At 43.7% G+C, this 24782-nt stretch overlaps 1 protein-coding gene across 6 annotated transcripts; it reads left to right on the plus strand.

Moving 5' to 3' along the window:
- Window positions 1-733: 733 nt before the first annotated feature.
- Window positions 734-24537, plus strand: LOC144726804 (mesoderm induction early response protein 3-like). Of its 6 annotated transcripts, none has more exons than XM_078605720.1 (15): window positions 734-1065; window positions 2956-3045; window positions 5055-5079; window positions 7968-8047; window positions 8240-8391; window positions 10500-10634; window positions 11745-11865; window positions 15603-15682; window positions 16186-16252; window positions 16475-16668; window positions 18069-18150; window positions 18327-18418; window positions 19154-19278; window positions 19784-19905; window positions 20467-24537. In XM_078605720.1, exons 4-15 carry the CDS (start codon window positions 8032-8034, stop codon window positions 21021-21023), a joined length of 1743 nt encoding a protein of 580 aa, XP_078461846.1. In that variant the 5' UTR covers window positions 734-1065; window positions 2956-3045; window positions 5055-5079; window positions 7968-8031; the 3' UTR covers window positions 21024-24537. The 6 variants fall into 6 exon arrangements, with proteins under 6 accessions (XP_078461846.1, XP_078461844.1, XP_078461847.1 ...); XM_078605718.1 differs by having other exon boundaries at window positions 2959-3045; XM_078605721.1 differs by lacking the exon at window positions 7968-8047 and having other exon boundaries at window positions 2959-3045.
- Window positions 24538-24782: the final 245 nt, after the last annotated feature.

The following is a 24782-nucleotide window of genomic DNA, read 5'->3' on the forward strand; positions in this document are numbered from 1 at the left end:
ATAAAGGTGAACATTCTTTTTATGAATTTTCAAGATACTTTCACCTATCTTACCGTCAAATGAACACTATCCTGTAAGTTCACCGATATAACTACATTATAGAAGTGTCTCTGCAGTATTATTTCTTAAAGTCTCGCTCTCCCAGCAGTAAAGCAACACGGACATCACTCCTGCCTCAAACACCTATCCCTTAATGTTGACTTTGGCCTCGCTACTCTTGCAAAGTGGTTTACGGTATTTGGAAATAATTGAGGCATTCATATAAAAAATGTTATACCAATTATAATTTTAAGCTTCTGTATGTGCTGTTACTTTTCGTTTAAAATTAGTGGAGTCGTTTTGTGCAAATCGTAATAGAATGATGGCCAAACTATCTACGTGAATCGTACGCCGAGCCCTCGCGCCACTGTCGCCAATTTAAACATTTACCTTGAACACTCACGTTCTTCCCGACTGCCTTGCGTGTGTCACTGTTGTCCTCCGATTAGCACGGTTGGCTTCGTAAGAAGTTCAACATTCACACCATTGGTACCTCATTTGCCAGTAAAAAATAAGATAATTGTTTTTTTACCGTTTTATCTGGCAACAAAACTGACACCTTTTTTACGAGGAGTCATGTTTGCATAGACCACAATACCTGCAGTCATAATGCAAACAAAAAACATAACTCTGATAATGTATACACTGTCCTTGAAGTTGCATACATGATCAGAGTTATGTTTTTTGTTTGCATTATGACTGCAGGTATTGTGGTCTATGCAAACATGACTCCTCGTAAAAAAGGTGTCAGTTTTGTTGCCAGATAGAAGGGTAAACAAACAATTAACCAAGTTCAACGTTCACACGCACACGCTCTCTTCTCTCTCGCGTGTTGTATGACGAACGGTGCGCCGATCCTGCCCCCTGGTGCCTGAGGACTTCTTTCACACTCATCAGCCGCCCCTCGCCGAGCCCCGCGAGCGGTGGCGATGACGCCGCTCAGCGGTGATGCTGGAAAGTTTCGTGTCCGAAAGACAAAAAAAAAGCAACGTGGTCTCCTCCTCGCGTCACGTTCGCGAACTCCTGGTGAGCTTCCAGAAGAGACTTGCGCAGAGATGTGGCGAGACGAGAGAACTGTCGTCCACATTGAGACGTAGCTAGATACGAGGTGTGGGAAAATAATTTCACTCAAGGCTCAGCAACTGTCACGTAGAAGGGAAATAATAAAATAATAAAAATAAAACGTAATAAAATACAATTCTCACGACGTTTCGGCCACAACGCAAGTAGCCAAGAGGCGCCCTTCCCCCCCTAACCCAGCAGCTTAAATATACGCTGCCAAGCTTGGTGGTGTTCATTCAGACGCTGTCTTTCCGACAGACCTGTTCTTCACCTGAGGACGGCTGCTTGCGTTGTGGCCGAAACGTCGTGAGAATTTTATAATGTTTAATGTTTGTTATTTTATTATTTCCCTTCTACGTGACTTTACCGAAAGAACCAAGAAGACTAATCCCTGCAGTCACGAAAGCTTTAAATCGAAATTTAAGCTCAGCACCTGGTCTAAATTCCTCGAGTCAAGCCAGAAATGGCGGTGTATTATGGAACACCAGTGGCGTTTATTCCTTACATACATCGGGGATGAGAGTTCGAGCAGAATGCATGACGGATAAAGTTACATTGTGTAATGTAAATTCTCTTCAGGGTCGTTCAATATCAACTCAAACAGACTTTCCACTCTTTGATTCTATTTTGTGGAGTGGAAGATGCAGATCAGGTACGGAACCAGGCCAAACATTTAAACTCGCTGAATATTTACTGAGATACATTCATCGCATGTTTATCCTGCGGAAAATGAAGATTGATTTTTCGATTTAAAGCTTTCGTGACTGCAGGGATTCATCTGCTTGGTTCTTTCGGTAAAGTCACGTAGACTTTACCGAAAGAACCAAGAAGATGAAGATTGATATCCACGATTATTGTCAATAACAGTCGTGACGCTCTATCTGCGTTGCTCTTCCTGCAATTATCAGCGATGACGACAACCTCTCATATCTGCAAATACATGAGTCCACGGATAAGGGGCCGTCCATAAATGACGTCACGCACCTAGGGGAGGGGGGGGGTCAGACATTTGTGACGATGTGTGACGAGGGGCGGGGGGTGAGAAATGTGACGTCACATGAAAATGCGCAACTTTTAATAAATATAGAATTGTTATAACAACACAAATTTTGATAAATTTTCATTATTAACTATTTGATTATTTAAATTTACTAAGGTCATCTTTTATTTATTCCATGAAGGAGAATTTTGCTTCTCCATGGGAGAATGGAGAAGCATACATTTTGAAAACATTTTTTATGATTGTTATTAAACATTTTGATTCTAATGATTTTACCAGGGCTTTCATTTTGTGGAATGAATATATGATTGTTATACAGTAATTGTACAGTGCTCTCCATTTTGCTTCGTTCTACTACAAAGTTTCAAGTACTTTAATAGTTATAATTACTTTTAATATTTTATAATTATAAGATCATTTCAATATAATATTCTGAACATCTGCGGTTTTAGTTAGACGTTGAATATTCTCAAATGAATTCTATGCGAAATTTAAGCTTTCCAATGCCTCCTTTTTAATACATGTTTTCTCCTACAACATCAGAGTGCAGCGCCACATTAAATACGCAATACAATGACAATAGTTTTAAGTGATTTGAAGCATGTTTTATTTTCAAAATGGAAATATGGTTTGGGGGGGGTGGAGCTTTGTGACGTCATATTTGAGGGGGGGGGGGTCTGACTTTTTATTGACGCCGTGTGACGAGGCGGGGGGGGTCAAAAATCGTCCAAAATCGCGTGACGTCATTTATGGACGGCCCCTAAGAGGAGTTCCACATCACTAACATGTACACCTTTGGCTTTGATGCTCCTATCGCTTTGATGCTTCTATCGCTGGAATGGATGATGTCCAAGAAGAATGATGCAGTAACAGCCATGGGATGGAATGCCCCCGAGAGGACGTGTCCCGAGGAGATGGAGCTTTGACACCATCTCCGTGTGCAGGTACTACATGGAGCGTTGCATTGCAGGCTCGTGAGAGACTGCGACAGTGTGAGGCCTTCATGCAGCAGCAGACGATCATCGTTGGCGATGTCGTCACCCGCTGTGCGAGCACATTTGTTTGTTTAGAAATTGTGTTGACACCAGGTACAAATTTGGGGTGCCTCTTTGTGGAATAACCGGAACAATTATACCGCCTTGGCTGCGGTGCATAAGCATCAATAAAAACAAACCTCAACATACTTGTTAAGGACACTACTCTTGAATTAAAATGTAAAAAGCATTAACTCTGGTCTGCAACATTGACAGTGCTGATTGTTGCTGGCCGTTTGACGTTTTGAGCCTGTGCTCAGCAATTGTTAAATCATAAATATGAGTAGAATTTCCTTGGCCTGAATCAATACTGATGATATTATGGGGCCGATGATTTGTGTAAAATATACTTTCAAATGTTTATGTGGGGAAATATATTAAGGAAACATTTCCTTATCTCATTTGTTATCATACGCATATGGGTAAAATGCTTATTGGTTTTTTCGTGAACATTACGCTGTTTTTAGCCAACTAGTTTATGATTTTTGTTTAAATTTATATGTGCTATGCAGAAGGATCATTTCCCGAAACGTCGTCTACTATATATGTTTCATTGCAAGGCAAGTGTTATCGTGGAACGTGTTGAGTATTTGTTGTTTCCGGTGAAGCCTTTTGGGATCGGGATACCTGTAGACGCGATACGAATTGTACTACGTGCTGGTCTTGTTCGGTATGTTGGTGTCATCATGAGAAGATGACGACGACCGTGTGCGTGGGGGTTCGATCCCAACCCTGACGGCGCCTGCTGTACATGTGCAGTTTGCGTCTCTCTCGCTCTCTCCCTGTGGTTGCGTGGATTTTTCTCCGGGTCCTCCGGTTTTTTTTCTCTCCGCATTTAGAATCAACATAACGCGTTTAAAGAATATTTGGCTGCTAGAAATTCCCCACATGAGATAATCAACCTCGTTGAGCTATCATTTGTTGCCAGGTCGCGTCTGAAAAAGATCTACACAGGCTCAGTGGGTCTCACCTGGTGAAATGCAAAATAGTTGAGTTTACGTGCAAGGCTCAGCTTTCGGGCGGGGGAATCCCCCGTGCAAACACGGGCCTGGAGGCTCTCCCATTGCACCGGCTTGCCAGCTTGTTTCTCGTCTCGTCCGGCCCTCCCATTGGTCACTTCCTACACTGACCACGCCTCCCTCGCTCGCTCACGGCCAATGGGAGCGCGCGGTACAAACGGCCGCTGCATCCGGGTCCCGTGCGCCGCGAGCGCGAGCGAGGCGCGCCATGGCGGAGGTGAGCGCGGCGGTTCCGCGGGGCCGCGCCGCGCTTCCCCCGAGCCGCCATCCCGTCCCTCGCCGCGGCCAAACTCGCACGATTTGCCTCCCGCGGCTCGGTGGTGCGGCTCGGGGCGACGCGAGCGCCGGGAGCCACGGTTTGGGGTGACGGGTTTGGCAAGGCGCTTGGGGGTGGGGGGTGGTAGGGGGAGGGGCCGCGGGTCGGTCCCGGGGTCCGACCCCCCTCGGCCTCTGTGCTTCCGCAGGTCCCGGTGCTTCTGCCTCGGTAGGGCTCGCTAGGCGAGGCCGTGGTGCGCCGGGCATCGGGCCGGGGCTGTTGGGATTGGGGCCGGTGCCGGGAGTTGTGGAGAGTGCATTGGGTGTGCATCCACTGGTTTAAGTAATAAGTGGGAAATAACTAAAAACATTGAAATGCGATATGTTTTAAATGTGTGATATTGACAAAGTGACTTGGTGGTATAGGGGCAGTTGGTTTATTTAAAAAAGCCGGCAGTAGATGGCAAGATGCAAACAGCCCAAGCTGATGTCCCGTTGAGAACAAGTCGATTAAGCAAGATCTGGGAGATTGTGTTTTTTACTAACTCGGCAAATCTAAAGGGTTTTGTTTTGATGGCCTAATGTACAACACCGTTTGATTTTGCTTCTCCTTTCCTCTTGTTTCCCGCTTCCCCTTTCTCGTAGTCAACAAATGACAGCTGGAGTCCAGGTAAGTGCACTGCAAAACACTTTTTTTCTTTCATTTATCGAGGTCACCTGTAGGTAACCTCAGCAAAGGGAACCAATTAGGTTTCACCTGAGCAATGCATCAGGGGCTCAGTGATTTACTGTCGACGCTTCTGTTTAGGAGTAAACTCGTGCATTTAAACTGCTTTACCTCTCTTGGCAGATAATGCTCGATTGAAACAAACTTGCATTGGAGACTTATGCAATGGATACGCTAGAATAAGAATACCAATTTCAGAGTAAAATTAGACCATTATGCAAATATAGGGAATACAAAAGTAGTAATGAAGCCATTATTCACCGCCAATTTGTAAACATTTAGATTTTAAAAAGTTGCAGTTATGAAACGATGTAAAGTTCCCACTTTGAATGACCAGTTTACACTAGTTTGCATGGTTTCATTTGTGAACTGAATTATAGCATTGATGGGTGTAGCAGATGTCGCGTCATTGTGTACATCTGAGATGGATTACAACTGAACAAAATATTTGAAATGTAGCGTCGTTGGATTTTTTTAAAGTGATAAGGCAATGTGTCGCCTGTTGTTGCAATACGTTGGCAGCAGGGAAATGTAATTTGTTTGGTGCACAGTACAGGAATGGCCATAAACTGGTATTGACATATTTTTTTCAAACTGTACTTGTGAAGTTGTGATAACTGGGATGGCTTTGATATTCTTACATTAAGTGCATGCATTGTTAAATTACAATCTTATTTTCACACATCTCAATTTTGATTTCCAGAGAACCATGGGGCTAATTGCATAACATTCCTAAATTTTGACTTAAACATTCCTAAAGTAAAATTTCCCCTTATTTTACACTTATTTACATTGCAAAAAAGACAGTATCTTACTTAACATATTTTGTGAAGCTAATAACCGGTTTAAAGGGCTTGCAAGCTGACTGCGAGCTCTTGCCATAAATATGTTTTTTTACCTTCCTGTAGGTTGATGGGACTCTTTTAAATAAATGCATCCCCACTGCAATATTTTGTATGTAGTCAGCTGTTACGTATCCTCACACTATCAAAGTGTATACTGTATGAGACATTTTACAAAAGTTCTCATAATAATACTAATTAAAATATAACCCTCTGTTATGAATAAAATCGAATTATTACATGTTTTAAATAAATAATTTCACTAGCTCACTTTCTGTCTTCAACTTGATCTGAGGCTGAGGTCTAGATGGGTAACGTTCTTCTATGCACTCACTTGTGCATGCCCCTGTTCAACGGTGACTCGTGTGCAACACCTTTAATGGCCAGTGAATGTAGATCTTGAGTGCCACAGGGTAACCTGGAAGTGTGGTGACATCACTTTTGGTCGTATAGTGGTACTATATTGTACAGCAACTCTAAACTACAGTATTTGGACAATTTCAATAGTGTCAAGTAACCTGGACCAATTAAATCCTATTGCAAACCTTATGTAAACACATATGTATGCTGGGCAGATGAATTATATTATATTTTTGTAGGCCTGAATTTATCTATGCCCCATGCTTCACCAAGGTTGTCCAATACGGCATGCCTTGCTTGCATGCAAGTGAGTTCTGCACTGACTTTGAAGAATAGCTACATGTGGAAATGGATGTGCATAGCATGGTGCCATAACCACCCATGCAGTGGCACCCAACTCGGTTGGGTTTCGATAACTCCTTGCACAGACAGACATTGAGCTTGGGGATTATTTAGATTTGCCAATAATGGCGTATAGCCGAACTATTGATTTTTATGTCTAGTATTTCATATTTGATCATTTTACATGTATTTATATATTTTATGTTGAATCTCAGCAGGAGAATTCAGAAAAATGTGCTGATGGCCCCAATAAGTATTCATGTAATTTAAATTTTTTGGGAAGAAAAAAAAATCAACACATGTAACATCCACTAAGATTCCTAGTCTGACTGGCAATGTGGATTAATCGGCACATTGTCTCATCATACCACTGCCTCAGAATCACACAGAAGCTCGTTTCATTGTACATTTTGTCATCAGGTATACCTATATAGCTAAGAAGTTGTTTTAGTGCACCATAAACATGCATTACCATAGACTAAACTGTTGATGTGTATACTCTATATCCAAGTGTGAAATATTTTGTATATGCTATGATGTATTGTATTTGGTTTTTTAAACTTGATTCACAAGTTTGAAGGATACATGAGTCACACGTAAATTAATTTTTAGATACGGAAACCAAATTGTTTTTCAAAACTAAATGCCTGTCCTGGGACCCATCTGCACTTATTGAATAAGCACGTGATCTTGTGTGATATTGCACAATTTGTATGAATGAATATTGAGGCTCCTGCCAACAATCCTAACAGTGTTTAAGTATTAATTGTAATATATCCATTATGATTTATTTAAAATAAAGATTTGTTGAATTCTTTTTGTTACAAATTTGTGGGCAAGACATGTGATTTTGTCCCTGAATTGTCCGTAGTGAATTATATTTTAATGCCACTGAACACTGGGAAGCCATATGGTCGGTAAATAGGGTAGGCAGCATTTTCGTGTGCGGCACAGCAGGGATAACGTTACATGTCGACCTGCATAACACTGATGTGGTAGCCTGCTTCAACAGTTTCATGAGGTCTGTTATAAAATATCTTGTCCGGTTACGTGCTTCAGCAGCAGCACACATGGCCTGGAAAACTAGGGAACACCACTTACATTTGGGCTACTTAACTAAATGTATTTTTTAATGTAACTGTTAAGGTAAAAAGATGTACTTTGTAAGAGTAATAAAAACCCATCGGAATTATAAAAATGTAAAGTTTAAAAAATAATGAAATTTAAGTTTCTTCTCCTGTGGTCATCACACAATGACCTCATGTTGGTGTTGGTTCTGTTCCACAGCCTTCTGATCACCTGGCAACTGTCCTACAACAAAACATTTTTTGATTGGATTCGGACAGCAAAAATGTCACCACGACCAGGTTTCTATTTTACCGATCAACAAATGCATTACATTTGAATGGAGAAGATTGGTGAATGTGGAAATATGGACCATGGTAGGCTACAAGGACTGGAGTGTGGAAACCCAGTGCTCGCAGCTTACTGGGAGTTCGCTTCAGGAACTGAATGTGCTCACAGTGCCCGCTTGGCTTTTTGTGCGATTGTTGATGCAGTGTACTCGGCGGGCTCAGAGGACCAGGACTTTGACCCGTCAGCCGAGATGCTGGTGCACGAGTTTGACGATGAGCGGACGCTGGAGGAGGAGGAGGAAGAGGCACGCGAGAGCGAGCACAACTTTTCTTCCGAGGTGGAGGACCTGGAGAAGGTGGGGAATCTCACACCACTGAGTATGCGCACCAACTTTGCCCACAAACACCCGCAGGCACTTCCGTCAGCCAGTTTGATGAAGTATAGCTCTGCTCATCCACGCTGATATAGAGGTGGGGTTCATCTCACCTCAAACTAGGTGACATGTGGCCTGTGTTGACTGGCAGCAGCGCTTCTGATTGTTAGCGTGGCACATCTGTTGGGTCACTTGTGATATGTATGACATAACGTGGGACAACCACAAATAAAGATAATTTGAGCCAATGTAGTGTTGTGTGGACAATGGGGATTAGCCTTTTTATCTCTCGCTTGCGTCTTTGTAGAAGATTTGGAAGATGTATTTAAGTACCCCATGGGGAGGTGTTTTTTTAAAATGATGCTTTTTTTTTTTACAAAAAAACATAGGCAGTCAACATACATTGTAAAAGTCAAAAATATATATTTGACAGTGATGTCCAGAAACCCGGAAAAGTTAAAGATACAGTTTTGAAGTGTCCTGCTTACTTTACTGCTCGCAGAAGAGTCCACTATATGGAGCTCTGGAGAGCTCCTCTAAATAGCATGTTGTCCTCTCCAGATGAGGTGTGGGTACCCACATTCTACCTCGCCACGTGTCACTTGTTGGTTGACTAATTGCAATATACCCGTTTATACAACAGGATGGATAGACGCTGGGAGACAAGACAACATAATTTCAGATGCATTTTATTTTGTGTGCTTTTGGTGTACAACAGTGGCTGTACTGAGACCAACTCAATGCACTTGAAAACCTGACTTGGTTAAGTAAAGGACATTGCTTGAATGAGATTGATTTTTTATGCCTTGGGATTGTTTATGATCCCATAGACTCACCACATCTTGTTTTTACGGTTTAGTCCTCACCAGTTATGGACCAAAAGAATGATGCTCGTGGGATCAGAGCAACCGGCTGCTTAATGCCTCCCATGAGCCTCATCCTCCAGAAACCTGCTGCTTTTAGACAACACTGAGTGCAAAGAGAGCATGGTCTGACTTCTCAGCCACTCAGAACAATGGCAGGGATGGGTCTGTTGCCCATGGCTGCAGGATAATTGACATGATTTATGAGGTTAATTTAGCTGGAGATACTGTAGACATTGTACACATGGTTTAAATAAACACTGTTGAAGTGCACTCATACTGTTTTGAATTCCCCTCCAGATTAGTTTTATTGTGCACACTTACCCACAAACATAGCTGTTTGTCATGCTTGAAGTGATTAAGTAAGCAGTATACATTATTTGCAAGTGTGTGATTTGTCATTTGGTTCAGCAGCTGGCCATTGTTCTCCTGCAGTGTGGACTGAGCAGGCCCACTGATGGGAGCATTGATCATGTCAGTCTTGGGGTCCCCATCTAGTGCATATATTCATGCCATAACCTCCACCCCAGTGTCTCCCACATAAAACTTAGAGCATGAGAACCATTTTGTTATCGAACCAAGAGTGCAAATTTTTTTTGTCATTTGACTTTAGGAAGTTATAATTCTGTCCACTATCGCGATGGTAACCAGGTTTTACAAATTGTGTTTGCATACTTTATGCATCTCAGTGGTTGGTGTAATGCTTATTCGCTTTTAAGTCCTTAAATTATCATAGCTAAATACTATGTTATTGTGCACCTTAATTTGTGAAACATTTAATTTATTTATGTTAAAAGCATTAACATTAGTCTGATCAAATAACCTTCATGATTGAAGGCTACAATAAATAAATGTAATATTTAAATAATAAAGCTTCTACATTTTATGTCGGCGTTTTATATTGTTAAAAACATGTAGAAATATATAGGCTTAGGCAGTGTATGTAAGAAAAATTGTATGTTTTAGTTATTCTATTGATGCAGTGAACTCCTCACTGGGATGGTGTTGCTAATAGGAGGATGTTCCTGCATGATTGCACCAGGTATTCTGCAGCTGATATGAGCAATGGGAGTGGATTGTTTACAATATTTTTTTACCTCCAAAAAACTACGGTGAGCTTAAATAAGCTTGAATATGCACGTGGAGGCATATTTGTGTTTTTTGCACATGGCTTTGGTCACTGGGTGCCTGGCTGAACATTGTGGGCGACGTGCGTTGTTTGAGCAGGAGGGTGAGATGCCACTCGAAGAGCTGCTGGCGCTCTATGGGTACGGCGCTCCACTCGCAGCTGCAGCACTACCCGGGGGAGCGAGCCCAGAGAGCGACCTCCCTGACAACCTTCCGGAAATGACGCTCGATAAGGTGCGTGTGCTTGTGTGGCGTGTAAAATAATGGCAATTGAATTGCACAGCTATCCCAGTTGTAAATATTAGTGATGTTCACGCCATTTATCCGGTAAAACGTCACCAAGTCTAAACATTTAGGAGGATGCTCCATTTGAATGCTGAGGTTACGTCCTCCACAATGACCCCCCCCCCCCCCTTATTAATAATAATCATGAACAGGTGACGTCCTCCAAATGGACACCCCCAACCATTAATAATAATTAGCGGGTGACGTCACTCCACATGGGGGGCCGAGGAGCCTTCTCCCCCCCTCCTCAGTGTCAACTCACAACCCTCACTACAAAGGCTGAACCCTCACGTCACGCGATCTCCGTCACGCTGTCGAGACATAGAAGTTAAAAGGACGTCATGATGAGCAAGGGATTATAAACTTTAAATGAAATAAGTCTGTGTCACCGCGGCCTTGCAAATTGCACACGAATTGATGCAATGAATATCACGTCGCGGTCTGCTTTTTGCTTGCAAGTTTCAGATTTACTGCAATACACCCGTCCTTGGACGGGCAAAAGGCTAGTAGGGGATTACACTTAAAGGACTGCACGGATGGGCTCACAAAGACAATTGCTGCACTGACATCTTCCGCCTACCTGGCATCCTAGTGGATTTGAGTATTTTACAAATCTATGTGATCCACCAATCCCTTCCTGCAAAGTGGTAGATCACAGGAATGTGTTATTAAGGTCTGGCTTAATACCATTTCTACCTAACTTGAGCCTTTGGTCATCTCTGCCTTAAATATGTGTTGCCCTTTCCTTGTGCTCTGTTGCCATCAGCTACCTTGGTGGCTGAGTGTGCATCCCTCAGGGCCCATTACCCTGTTGTATGCTGCCTGACTATGTTACTCACAAACAGCACCTGCCACATTGTTCTACACAGGCAGAGGGAAAACTCACTGTTCATGCATTTTTGCTTTGGTGCGAGGACTTTACATGCTTGTAATATCTGTTTATTTGTGTTTGCATGTCTGTCCAGGTTAGTATATTTTGTGCTCTTATGTCTGTTTTGGTTAGTTGGACAATGTTGTTTAATGACAAGGGATTGATATATTTATTTGGAATGCGTTCAGGAGGAGATTGCCAAAGACTTGCTCTCGGGCGAAGATGACGAGAGTCAGTCCTCAGCTGATGACCTCATGCCCTCGGTCATCTCCAATGGCACCCAGGACATCTTTGGCTGCTCCTTCCAGTGTAAGCATGCCTTGCCATGTGTGTTTGGCCGTAGCATTGGTGGGAATTTCACTGTGCCCTTATTGTTCAAGTTAAATAAAACAAACAATACCATATGCTTATATTTTAAAACAGATGAAAACCCATTTATGGGTGAGAACCAATTGAGGTGTGGAGCAGTTGTAACGTTTTATATTGGCTTGGACTAGGGTAATGGTGGTCTTTGTATGTTCATGTTGATGCTGCTATTCACTGGGGATATATCCTTTATTGCAAATTACATTTATATGTGTGGCTGTTTAATGACACCAACTGGAGTTGGGGCAGGTCTGGTAAAAATGAGCTGAACCAAGTAACAATACCCACAGTGACACGGCAGTGCATACAACTAGAGCACACAAGTAGTACATTCAGAATCTTAATCTTTCTTGAGACTGCAGGAGGAGGAATCCGATGAGCTATGAAGCTCTTTTTCACAGATGTCCAGTATGGGCGGGTCGCCAAATTGAGGTGTGGTTGAATTTACATATTTTTACAAGTTGATATGTTGAAAATATGGACAATGAAATGAATATTAGATGGTGCGGTCATACTCACTTGAACAGAGCCGATAGTAGGAACAGGAGACAAAATACGAGCAGGACACAGAATAAACCAATGTAGGCATGGCAAATTATAACACATGGCAAGATAGTGACAGTGTAGTGCTTACAACTACGGCACAGTGTTGTGTACTCCTTTCCTTTACTTGCAGAAAGATGAATAGTAATGGGGAAGGATGGAGAGATGCACTCATTTTATCAGAATTAAATCTGCCTGCATGTCTACAGGTATTAAGGTTACCACGAAATAAAGAATGCTTTTTTAAATCTGATAATGTGCATTGTTTTGTGGCAAGAATAAAGCACAGTATATTAAAAAAAGAGTTCATTAAAGTATATGTCTATTGTCATAACACAATATTACTACATTTTTAAAGGGTACCTCAACATAAATAATGGTCGGCTTCCTTAGCATGGAGACCGTTTACACCAGGGGTCCTCAAACTTTTTAAACAGGGGGCCAGTTCACTGTTCCTCAGACCGTTGGAGGGCCGGACTATAGTTAAAAAAAACTATGAACAAATTCCTATGCACACTGCATATATCTTATTTTAAAGTGAAGAAACAAAACGGGAACAAATACAATATTTAAAATGAAGAACAGGTAAAGTTAAATCAACAAACTTGCCAGTATTTCAATGGGAACTATGGGCCTGCTTTTGGCTAATGAGATGGTCAATGTCCGGTTCCATATTTGTCACTGCTAGTCGTAACAAGTGATGCAAGTGTGCATCCGTTAGTCTAGATCTGGTTGGAGATTTCAAATGTTTCATTCTGGAAAAAGTTTGTTCACAGACATAAGCGCTGCCAAAGATGGTTGCCATTATGAGTGCATGGTTCCTGAGATGAGGATATGTCTCAGAGGGGAGAAATGCATAGAAATTATGAAGGCTGCTTGACTTGAATGCGTCTTTCAGAGTCACAATTCTGCAGTTCAGCCAGTTCCATTTGGTAAATTGTATCCACATTTTCAATGTCAATAGAAAATGGGTTACGGAAAAGCTGTATGTCCTGTTCATGGAGATGAAGCTCTTTAAATCTAAATTGGAACTCCTTTTGCAATTTTTCCAGTGAATCCACACATGTTTTGTTTGGGAATGCAACCAATGTTTTTTCCGCTAACAGATTTTGAGTTGTGGGGAGATGGTAGAAGTTTTCCTCCTTCACTTGTTTGATGAGGAGGCCTAATTTTACTTCAAATGCTTTGACATGTGATTGTACATCACAGATGAGCTTCCCCTTTCCTTGAAGTTGCACATTGAAACTGTTGAGTAGCTCTGTTACATCTGTCAGAAAGGGAAGGTGCCATTTCCATTCTGCATCATTGAGCTCTGGTACTTCTTTGTTTTTTGAAAACAGAAAAGCTGTAATCTGTGGAAGTAAGTCATAGAAACGTTTCAAAACTCTCCCTCGACTCAGCCAACGGACTTCTGTGTGGTACAGAACATCTTCATAGTCAACATTTAGCTCAGACAGAAATTCCTGAAATTGTCTGTGGTTTAGTGCATGAGCTCTAATGAAGTTAACAGAGTCCCACTTCAGTGATTTACTACACAGCGCTTGTTGGTGGATGAGGCAGTGTATGGCTATTGGATGAGAATGGTTATGTTTGTCCATCTCTTGGTTAATGCGAGCAATTACTCATTTCTTAGACCCCACCATGCTAGGAGCACCATCAGTTGTCACACTGGCTAGTTTAGCCCAGTTCAGCTCCAAACCATTCACAGTTTGGCAAACCTTTTCATAGATATCCTCTCCTGTAGTTGTTCCTTTGATGCTTTGCAGTGCAGCAAGCTCTTTTGTGACTTTGAAATAGTCATTCGTCCCACGAATAAAAATTAGAAGTTGTGCAGAATCACGAACATCATTGCTTTCGTCGAGTGCCAAGGAAAAATAGGAAAGTTTTTTTTGTGGAGTTTTGCAAATGCTGATGGAAATTGTCTCCCATTTCTTCAATCCTCCGTGTAATTGTAGGTCCTGAAAGACTCACTGTACTAAATAAATCGGCCTTCTCTGGACACATCTCTTTGGCAACAGAAAGAAGGCATTCTTTAATAAATTCTCCATCAACGAATGGTCTGCCAGTGCACGCTATTAGCTTGGCAACTTGAAAACTTGCTCGCAGTGATGAAATATTTAGCTGCTTCTGCTTCACAAAAGTATTTTGCTGAGTTGTTAATGTATTTTTCAGTTTTTATATTTTATCTTTTCTCACTTCTCCGACCAAACAATCATTTTTATCTTTATGTTGAGTTTCATAGTGTCGACGTAAATTGTATTCTTTGAACACAGACACTATATTCTGGCATATCAGACACACAGCTCTTTCCTTGTACTGCATGAAAAAGTAATCATAAGTCCACTGTTTTTTGAATATCCTACACTCCGAGTAAATTTTTCTCTTTCTTGACATCATTGTTTCCTAGGGAGTCAAAATTGCTATTAGTAAAATACCAATATATATACAGCGCTACAAAAACAATATACCAGCAATAACTTTGCCCACACAGAGACATACAGACTGCACTGCCCATCAATGCAGTCTGATTGGGGAACTCCGCTTTTACCCCAGGTTCACACTGGTGCGGGTGCCATTAAAAAGTTAATTACACCTGCAGTTTTGTTCACAGATCGCAGCCCAATCAGTGCCCACCACCGCAGCCCAATGAGTGCTCACCAGCGCAGCCCAATTAGTGCTCACAAGCGCAGCCCAATTAGTGACCATGGGCCGGATAAATGCCCTCGGTGGGCCGCATGTGGCCCGCGGGCCGTAGTTTGAGGACCCCTGGTTTACACGGACGAAACAATTTGATTGCCATTTTTAATCGTACACAAGTCATGATCTAAGTGGTCCACCTACTGTGGCCAATGTTATCCATAATATACGTTTTTTGGGTTTGATCGCGTAAATATAAATGTGTCGTTAAACCCGCCAGCAACCGACACAACCAATTAATAAGGTTTGTCACGTAAATAAAGCATGCCAATTCGTTACTAGTGCAGCACACCGGTGTGTTGGAGAGTAAACCCATAACATTTACAATTCGATCCCCTCCACACGTCGCCCTTTGAGAGCCGACGGCTCTGCAGCTGCTTGCAGGTGACGTGAGCGGCAATGGCGAGCAATGCCTCTCCCTTTCTCTCTCTGCCTCGCAGTGGACACAGAGATGGACGGCAACGAGGGGACGGATTTCTCGGACGAGGACGAGTGTGTGGCTGCCGAGGAGAGGAAGACGGTGAGTGCTCATCTTGTGGTGTCTTTCAAACACGTTGAATTAGAGCCTTGGTACATTGACGATTTCCTGCTCGTACAGACGGTTAGGTCATTTAAAAAATAATTGATGCAGTGCCACCAGCACCTTCGCCACTTCATTATCGATACTAATCCTCTTGGATGCACCGCCAGCCACATTGAACAGCACACAAATGTAGGAATCTGCTCTTTAATGCGTATATCTCTGTTGTGCAATCTGCTGCCAGATGCTTGGTCATTTACAGATATTTCAAACTAATGGTTTTACGAGGCTAATGTAGATTGGTGTTCCATTCAAACATTGCTCAACTAATTGGTCATATAGAGTTGTGCTTAGTTTTGGCTCAAAATGTATTGAAGTTGTATATTTCTATAGTAAATACTAAATTGCAGTAGTCCGTGGAAGATGGGACTGCAAATGGGACAGCTGCAGCTGACTATTGCGAATGAGGAGCGTGAGATGAATGGGGTGTTTGTATTGCACAGGTGATGGTGGGGTCGCAGTACCAGGCCATCATTCCTGTGGGACTTGGCCACTATCAAGCTGACTCTGGTAAGACTTCACCAGGAAACTTCATGGTGATAAGTTGGACAACAAAATATTTACCAGATTTTAAAGAATAAATAACATTGAGTAATCCGTTCATTAACACACGAATTGAGAATATAATTTGCGTAAGGCTTTCATTCACGAATCTGTCCGTGTAAAGTTCACAGGCATTTCGCACTTGTTGTAAACGTGCTTTGGCTGTCGCTGCCGTGTGTGCTGCTGTAGGTCCGGCGGATGGGGACGAGCCGCAGTGGGACCCCTGCATCCTCCCCGAGAGTCAGGTCCTGCTCTACCTGAGGGAAGCGGCGGGGGGTGGCGTGTCGCCGTCGTCACCGTCGTCGCGCTGCAGGGAAGGGCCCGCCGTCTCGGTCCTCCTGCCGCCTCTGTTGCCGCCCGGCACCTGCCCCGACGACGACCACGTGAGGACGCTCTACACGTTTACACGGGTCGAGAAGCAGCGGCCGCTCGTTCAAGGGTTGCTGTGGAGGTGTTCGGGCGGTTCGGAGGTCAATGTTTGCGAATAGTTCAAAGTTGATTGCTCAATCAGTGCAGGTAGCTATAGCGGGTGAGTGCATTGGGCTGAGGGAGGAGGCCGTTGTGATGGGGTTGATGAAGAGGGGAAAGCGTGATGGTATAGGCGGGGAGATCAAAATCGTCGATGGTGAGGAGTTCAGGCTATTGACGATAGCTGTTGGTAATAGGTTATGCTAAATATGAACTTTGATTCGGAAATTTTAAATTATTTGTGTCAATAAAAACATTTAATGGGGAGACATATTTTCAGTAATTTATTATTTTGCATGTTTTTGTTTTTAATGTACACAGAGTAGCATAAAGTATACAAATATTGTAGTCCGATTTCCAAATTATTAATGTTAAAATAGCTGTGGTTTGCTGCATGTTTAATCTAAATATGTTATCACAAATATTAATGTGCTTTGGTTTTTTTAAACTTAAGTATTTGATACCTCTGTCAACTGTAATTTTTCCATATCAGAAAGAGTACATTGGTATTCAACAGCTCTGCAATGAGACAATACAGGGAATCCCCTGTATCACATTCAGATCATATCTGTTACCCGCTCTGCAGAAGGGATTACTTCTTGCAGCAGATGGCACATTTGACGATGTTTCCATTGCATTTAATTATACCCCATTGGTTCAGTGCCTCCAAATAAAATGAAAATAACAATTTAGAATGTTTCTTTCTGTGAATATTCGTAATGTGACCGAGACCATCAATTTTGCAGCGCATGAGAGCCCCGTTCTGGCGTTTGTGCCACAGCTCATTACCCTGACAGACATTTACCCATTAAGGCAGCCAGATCCTGCAGTTGGTTGAGTTTCACCATCTTGTGTGTGTGTGGTGCCCCTACGTGCAAATGAGTGCCTGTGTATGTTTTCTGAATGTTTGATTAATTTAACCAGGTAAGAATCCGTTGAGAGCAGAAGTCTCTTTTTCAAGGGAGACATGGATCAAAATATATCAAACAGCACAACAGTTTCTGGAGTGCAAAACAATAAAAAAAATGCTGAAATGAAACAAATGACGCAAACAATATATACATAAATAAAACGTTCAAGAAATAAACACATGTACACACAAAAACAAAAAAATCATTACATATTTAAAACATTTACATTCATACTTTGAATGCTTGTGCTGGAGATGCATGTATACATTTTTGTGCATTTGCTTTCACGGTCATTTGTGTGCCCTTGTTGGTGTGACGATGCCTGTAGGTGCTCGCTTACGGCACTTGCCCCAACAGTCTTTTAAGGCTTTACGGGGGATCTTTGTCTTTTGTGGGTGTCACAGGCTCTCCGGGAACTAATGGCGTGTAACTACGACACGAGGGAGGCTCTGGCTCGCCTCCGGCTCGCTCCACCACCTCCCAGAGGTGCGTCCTGCGGGTCACCCCAAAGTGCCCTTTCACGACAACCGACTGCAGCAGCAGCAGCAGCAACAGTCGAAACATTCATCTGGATGTGTAAACAGCAATGCAGTTGTGATTGTGAGCGCATTATTATAAAAATGGTTCCGGTTCATAATCAAGCTCTCGTTGATGCATTACAGACGAAATGCACAAGTGGACGGACGAAGAGCGCCTCAAGTTTGAAGAAGGGTTCCGGTTGCACTACAAGGACTTCCACGTCATCCACACCCTGGTGAGATCTAAAGCAGGCTCAGCACTTCAACTACAGTAGCCCCAGCTACTGGAATAGGAGTTTGCCCATTTGAAAAGTTCATCTTAAAATTATATAATATATTATAACACAAAATATAAATATTATTTTAATATACATTATGATGTTTCACTTTAATGCAGATTAATAATAAAGTTGGTATATTTAATATTTGCATGAGATGTTATTTGTAGTTTAAAAAAAAAACAACCAATAAGAGGGGAGCAAGGGGTAAAACTTTTCCTTGACAATTATGTGAGAAATGCACACTGATGAGGCTAAAACTACTGAATATGTTATGATAACTTTTAGTTGTCTGTGATGCAGTTATCAGCTCTAATTTTGGGTTATTTAGAGTCAATATTCGACCACATGGTTACTTCGTCAAGGATGCACGTTGCCATGGTATTACATGGTATGAAGTGGCTTTGCTACTATCTAAGACTGTTTACATTGTTAACCAAAGCAGTGTTTCAGTTTTGGGGCCCAATTCAAGTGTTGACAGGAAGGCAGTTTAATCAATATTTGGCAAAGCAAAAGAAAATGCCCGTTTCTCTTAGTTTGTCTGTTTTTCAGTAAAAATAAGCAGATGTGGCTTTTCAGCCAAGAAATGAACATTATTTTTGTTGTTTATTTACAATGGTAAAGTGCGTTCTCTTTTTCCAGTGAAACGCATTTGATGTCGAGGTCAATCACCACTGCCGTGTGTTTGTGCAGGTGGGCACCAAATCCGTGGCAGAGTGCGTGGCATTTTATTACGTATGGAAGAAATCTCGGCGACTGGAGTTCATGCAGCAGAGCCGGATGGGCAAGCGCAAGGCCAGCCTGCAACCAGGACTTGGGTAAGTTGGCCTCCATGCGCCGTTCCTCCCACCTGTATTGCGGACGCAGTTCGCCCACCGATAGCCGTGTTGGTGCCATTGGCTGCATCGGCAGTGTTGGGATGACCAGTTGTCAGGCATCTCTCCACAGCTACATTTTTCACTCCCAGCTGGATTTATTTTTTATCCTGTGCGTAGCATGCTTGTACTGTTACTTCGCTGCCTTCTATGCACATCGGATATATTTACCAACCTGACATGAAATCACGGAACATGCTTTGCTTGAAACACAGATTAGCATCGCACACATCTTCACGTACAAATGTGGTCGAAACACAGAATTCTCTCGTAGTGCTTGCAACTGAGTTCGAACGGCTGACCTCGTAGAAGTGGCCTCCGATTGCCGCCGTATGACAGTTCGGCTGACTGGTGCAATGGGTCGCGATCCAGTGCCCAACGTGGCTTGCCGAGAGTTGCATTGCTGGTTGTTACTCCCCCCCACCCACACCCCTGCCCGGTGCTCCAGGGATGGCGTGGAGTTGGAGGCAGAGGGCTCGGCTCGTGCGCTCGCCCCATTGCTGGCGGGGGGCTCTCGCAGGGAACGGGTTCCTGGGGACGACGGCCACGCTGCCGCCAGTGTCGCTGCCGGTGGGTGTCGGCCTCGCCCTCAAAAACTCCTCCACTCGGTTGTCGCCGTGGGTAGTTCTGTGCGTGAGAATCCAAGCAGTTATTACGTTGTTTTCATTTATAACCCGGGTGAATGTCGACTGTGAAGGCAGATGCACGCACTGAGGTGGGGTGGGGGGGGTCTGTGTTGGTCGTACCGTGCTGCTGGTGACAGTGAGTTGCTCGATATTAGTAAAATACTTGTCTGCTTGATAGGACGGTCACTCACACTGCGGTAATGTCCGTGCAGGAGCGTTAAAGTAAAATGACAGGGGTAATGGTGCAGTGGCATCTGCAGCGTGCTTAACATATTTTTGTTCCACTTGTTATGTAGCTCCAAGTTAAGGCGGTGTGGTTAGCACGGCTGCCTGGTAGGGTAGTACCCAAGCACTGTCGTTTGCCCGAAAGTGGACATGAGTAAAACTGTAACTTATAGTCCAGTAATTGGTTGTGTAACGTATATTTTAGATAATTAATTTCTGCTTGCTCTCACCTCGTGCAAGGATACGATCCAACATACGCACTGTTGTCTACGACCCTCAGACCTGGCGGTGCAAGTGCTGGAATCTCTCAGCTCGTCGGACCTTGGCCTCACATGCACCGACATGCTGCTTCTGCGCGGCGGCGGTGGCAGCCGTGGCTGCGGTGGTGGCGACGTTATCGTTGTCTCCCCGTCGGGGAGCCCGGCAGCGCTGGGGCCCTTCCTCACGGCCGTCCTCGACCACCCGGCGGGCGGCAGCTGGGACGGGACGAGCGCGGAGTCGTCGTGCTTGCCCCTGGCCGACGGGGGCCCGTCCACGCCAGACTCGGTGGCGCACAGCACCACCAGCAGCTCCGTGGGCGAAGACCAAGAGGTGCCAGCCAAGCGGCTCAAGCTGGAACTGTACGGGGACGGCTCGTTGTCCGCCGATGCTGGCGGGTCATCGTCGTCGTCGTCGTCTTCTTCGTCATCGTCTTCCTTGTCGGCGGAGGGGAGCGAGCCGGCGGTGCGATTGGCGCTGGATCTGGGCGCCGTGGAGGCGGCGGGTGGTGGCCGCCTCCTGTCGGCCCACGTGCTGCGCCACCCGCCCCCCGCCGCGTCCGAGCCCTGCTCCCAGTGACGCAACAACGGGGAAAGAAAGGAAAGGCACGAGCGGAAGGATAAAATGAACAATTTTGAAAAAAAAATTACATTTTAAACTTTTGTTGAAATGTAAAAAAAACGGGAAAAAAAGAGAGGATACAAAAAACAGTGTTTACATTTCACAGCTCCTGCACTGCACATTGGTGAGCTGGATTGACTCTGAAATACGAGACATCGGTGTGATGTCTTTTAACCCACAGTGGAAAAAAACGTTGCGGTAATCTTTTCTCTGTGAGTTTTTACACTTTAATGTGCGGCTAGCCTGCCGTGCGATTGCTGCAAACTGAGATGCGTGCGTGTGTGCGTGTGTCACTGTAAATATTATATACATACAGTATGAAGTAAATTCATTTTTTGGTAATTTTTTCGTTTACTTTTTCACAAAAGAATGCAGATAATTTAGGTACAAAAGATTTAGTTTTTTGCCGTTTTAAAGTAATATTAACATGGACAATAGTAATACTCTCTTGCGTTTTTTTGGCCTTTATTGAGCCATTCATTCCAGCGTGGTGTGGGATGTGGAAAGGGGCGTTTCATCTTCAGTGTTAATTTATTGCTGTCGTGGTGCATCGTCTGTTGTACTTTACACCCTGGAGTTGTACTGGAGGGAGTTGCCCGCACCCCACGTTCGGCCTTCTCGGTGCAACTAGCCAGCCGCGACGAGGGCGGCCCGCCACGGCCCCTCGGCTCACAAGCAATCGCCGTTGGCTGCGACGCGGCTTCCGTGGGCTCGAGTCTCCTCCGGAGCCCGGGGGAGGCTCGTTGGCAGCGGTGAGAAGAGGGGGAGGCGAGCGTGGGCAGCAAGCTCACCGGTGGGGGGGGGGGGGAGAGGCGTGGGGGTTGCGGCCATATCCTGTGTGCGTGTGTTTTGTTTGATCGCTACCCTTTGTGGACTGCCGGCCAGTAAAGGGAGCCCATTTCGCCTCGGTGCCGACGGCACTAAAAGTGTTCGCCGGCTGCAGGTACACTTTTGAGTTGAACGCTCTTGAGATTGGTTTTGTTCGGCTTATTGTGTTTTTTGTTACGTCCCGTGTCGTAGTTGTTGTTGTCACCCACACTAAGTTTACAAGGAGAGCTCTGCTCACAGGCTGCAGCGACTGCTTTGGTTACAACAAAACGAAGATGAAAGAAAATGTGCATTAAAAATAAAAATGACATTTACTGTAGCAATTGTATGTAATTAGCACTAGATGCAAGAGAAATACATTTAATTTATTAAACGGGAATGTTTATAGTGTAATGTAATTGCAACATCTTAAATGCTGAGATTTCTTGCAACTTTGCAAAGTTAAATGGGTATATTGTCTCGGGGATTGTGAAATACAAGCATTGTTGTGTTGGGGTTTTGTTTGGATGGGTGGATGCCGATGAAAGCGTTCTAGTGTTGTTAGGCTGCCCTGGAGAAGTAGTTTAGAGTCCGGTACAGTGTTTCTCCATTCTGTGTCTTTGCCACGGTCATTTTAATATTGTTTTTGCGTTCCCATTCTGCAGTGTCCTCATTTTGCTCCATTTTATAATAATAATTATTATAATACTACAGGTCTGTCGGTAACACGCCAGCTGTTTCGGGTGCTTTTGTAAACTGTTCTATTTACCGTTTGCGTGCTCTCGGAAACCAAAGTTTTTTTTTTCCTTTTTATATTCCTGTTAAAGTTGTTACTGATGGTTTATTTTGTGGAAGAGATGATCGCTTTGGCACTGAGGTCAAAAAAGTGAACATCTCATAATTTTTATTTTTTTATTTTTATTAAAAGAAAAATAGTAACCTAAATATAAAGAGACATTTAATGAATGTAGTGTCCCTGTAATCCCCTTACAAATTTACTCAATATGTGGCAAGACATATTGAGGGAAATGGGAGCACTGCAATGTGTAGGTTTATGACTGCATTTGATGTAAAAAGATAAACCCCTTGAGAAATGAAGGATTTCTAACGTTTTCAAAAATTGTACCAGACTTAAAAACCTCGCGTCGATGAACATAATGTTTCTCTTCAATTCTTATTGTTCTCAGTAGTTTGTCCATGTCAAGGCATTCATTACAGTGCCTAGTTTAGTCAACTGTAAAGCAACTCATGAAGGCGTGTCCAGTGTAAGGCAATTCCAGCTCTTCAGTTGCTGTCAAATTGTACCCAGACAGTTAAATGACTCCCTACTTATCCCAAAATGTGGAGGAAGACGGCAAAGCCACTTCATCTTGCACTGTGCGAGTGGCCAGTTGGGAGCACTACGGGTGTTCTTGTCGGAGGGAAGAACTCGCCCCAACAATGTGCCCTTTACCACCGTGACTTGGCCTTCTGAATCCGCAAAGCGGCCCAAATCAAGAGGTGCATCTCTCGTAAACCTGACACGTGTGCAATGTAGCCAGATCATAATTTTAATTCAAAAACAGTTATGAGCTGGACACATTTTTCTTTGCCCACATGACGGTATACGGTCACGACACCGTGCCTGTAAACCCAGAGTTGTGGTGGTAAAGAGTGCAAGAAGCTTGCAGCAGTTAGCATCGAAGCAGAACCCAGGTGTGAGTGTGTGATGGGCGGATGAACTTCCATTTGGGCCTTGGGCGAATGCTTGGGGCACCGGTTCTGCACCTCCAATTCTCTACACTGCTGGCTCATGCTCAGATTTTCATGTCTGCCAATCTCATGTTGATGAGGTGTTAATGTGTAAATTATATTAATATGTTTTACTCGCAACACATTTCAATGATTACCCTACATTCTTCTCGGATCTACTCGTCAAATCACTCTCGGGTAGCGTGTTGTGAGTTTGTTGTCCTTCCCCCGCACCTCCGATGAGCACGGTTGCCTACGCACGGTGCGAAAGAAGGTCAACATGCACACACATTGAGGGATTCTATTGGTAAAAAGGTGAGGGCTACAGTAAGTGGATGAGTGTAACCATTTACTCAGGGCAGCAAGTGTCCTGTGGGACCACGACGGACCAGCTCTCCATATCACAGCAAAACAAATACGTGAGATGTACATTGCATCAAATAAAACATGCCGAGTTGAACGATGCGTAGGCTGCACGGTCTTATGGAAAACATCCCACACAATGCTTGCAAGCGCAGTCGAGGGTGTGTGCACACTCCGCTGTTACGTTCAGCACCAGCCTCTGAGGTGACCATTTGACTGGAGCGGTCTCAGATCCCGAGTTCAAATCCGCGCAGCAAGTGGTGATGTCAGGATATTCATTTTGCAAGGAATTTTTTTTTGTCGTTGCATAAGCCTCTGGCCCCAAAGTATGCTTCACATTGGGGGTCTATTTTAACGTCTACAATTTTTTCAGCTGATTACAATTTTCATCAACCTGAGAGAATGTTCGTATGGATGTACACTACGCAATAACAACGTTGTCTCGTTATGCGTAAATTGAATGGTAACCTGAAGTAGTCGCCATTGTTTGGTGAAATGCGTATACATACTGTGCTGTATATTGGAACACGATGCGATGTGGATTAGTAAAACAAGCTTTTATGTAACTGAATTATAACCTATGGTTGTTGTTGATCCATTAATCGCCAACGTTCCCATGGCTTTCCACACGAAAATCTTCAACCTCCAGATATGAAAAAGCACCGAGTCCTGAGGACACCTCCACCGCATGCTTGCACGAAGTCAGGCAGCACAGTCAGGATCGCTTTCTCACTCACACGCATCAAACTCGTCATTCGAAATGCTTTTCTCAGTTTAGAGTATCTCTTGTAGGAGGCATTTGAAGGTAAGATATTG

Source organism: Lampetra planeri, chromosome 24 (genome assembly GCF_965212315.1).
Source record: "Lampetra planeri chromosome 24, kcLamPlan1.2.h2, whole genome shotgun sequence".
Classification (NCBI taxonomy): Eukaryota; Metazoa; Chordata; class Hyperoartia; order Petromyzontiformes; family Petromyzontidae; genus Lampetra; species Lampetra planeri.

Coding starts and splice junctions, on each gene's coding strand:
- LOC144726804 (XM_078605716.1), top strand. CDS start 7,897: ATGAAATTTAAGTTTCTTCTCCTGTGGTCATCACACAATGACCTCATG. Junction 11,866..15,602: donor CTTTGGCTGCTCCTTCCAGT/GTAAGCATGCCT, acceptor TCTGCCTCGCAG/TGGACACAGAGATGGACGGC. Junction 19,906..20,466: donor TGCCGCCAGTGTCGCTGCCG/GTGGGTGTCGGC, acceptor TACGACCCTCAG/ACCTGGCGGTGCAAGTGCTG.